Consider the following 666-nt stretch of genomic DNA (forward strand, 5'->3'; position numbering starts at 1 on the left):
TGATTTGTACGCTATAATCGGTACTCGGAAAAAATTCCCCAAAGCAAATACTTACCTATATTTAATTGTATATCTTAGAATACTCGCTTTAAAATTATAAATATATATAATAAAAACCTATTAAATTACTTAGATAATAAATAATAATCTTAGCTTTAAAGTTTATGAGTTCAATTTACTCAAAGTTTTAAACTTACGTCATCTACTGAGAGTAAAATGTTTCGTTTTTTTAAATAAGAATAGTCTGAGCGGAGCGAGGAAGCTTTTTACAATGGTGTTTATTTTTTTATTGATTAATTTTTTTTTTTATATCCTGCATACAAAATTTCAACTAGAAAGAGTGCTTCTATTTCAACATAAAGTACATTATATTTTAGAAAATTGGATCAAGATGGTACTTCAGAGAGGTCCTTACTCCTTTTTCGATTTTCTCAATAGTTATTTAATTCCACGGGAAAAACCAACGACAAATTAAAAAATCCGCAAAAATGGGATTTTAATTTCTAACGTTTTTTTTTATTACAATAGAAACAAATAAAAAAAAGCAGGTAAGTGGATGTCGCTCTGCTGTACAGTAGTTTACAAGTGGTTCATTGTATAATGGGTTGTATTAGACTTGAATTCAATGATAAAATATCATTGTATTTGTATAAGAAAAACGATTCT

At 26.7% G+C, this 666-nt stretch overlaps 1 protein-coding gene across 1 annotated transcript in view; it reads left to right on the plus strand.

Moving 5' to 3' along the window:
* The window catches only part of LOC115033585, a 2,526-nt gene extending 2,088 nt beyond the window's left edge, over positions 1–438 (plus strand). The window contains exon 4 of the mRNA XM_029486403.1: positions 378–438. Coding sequence (XP_029342263.1) covers positions 378–438 — 61 coding nt within the window. The remainder of the gene's footprint in view (positions 1–377) is intronic.
* Positions 439–666: the final 228 nt, after the last annotated feature.

The sequence above is a fragment of the Acyrthosiphon pisum genome, chromosome A1 (assembly GCF_005508785.2).
Source record: "Acyrthosiphon pisum isolate AL4f chromosome A1, pea_aphid_22Mar2018_4r6ur, whole genome shotgun sequence".
Classification (NCBI taxonomy): domain Eukaryota; kingdom Metazoa; phylum Arthropoda; class Insecta; order Hemiptera; family Aphididae; genus Acyrthosiphon; species Acyrthosiphon pisum.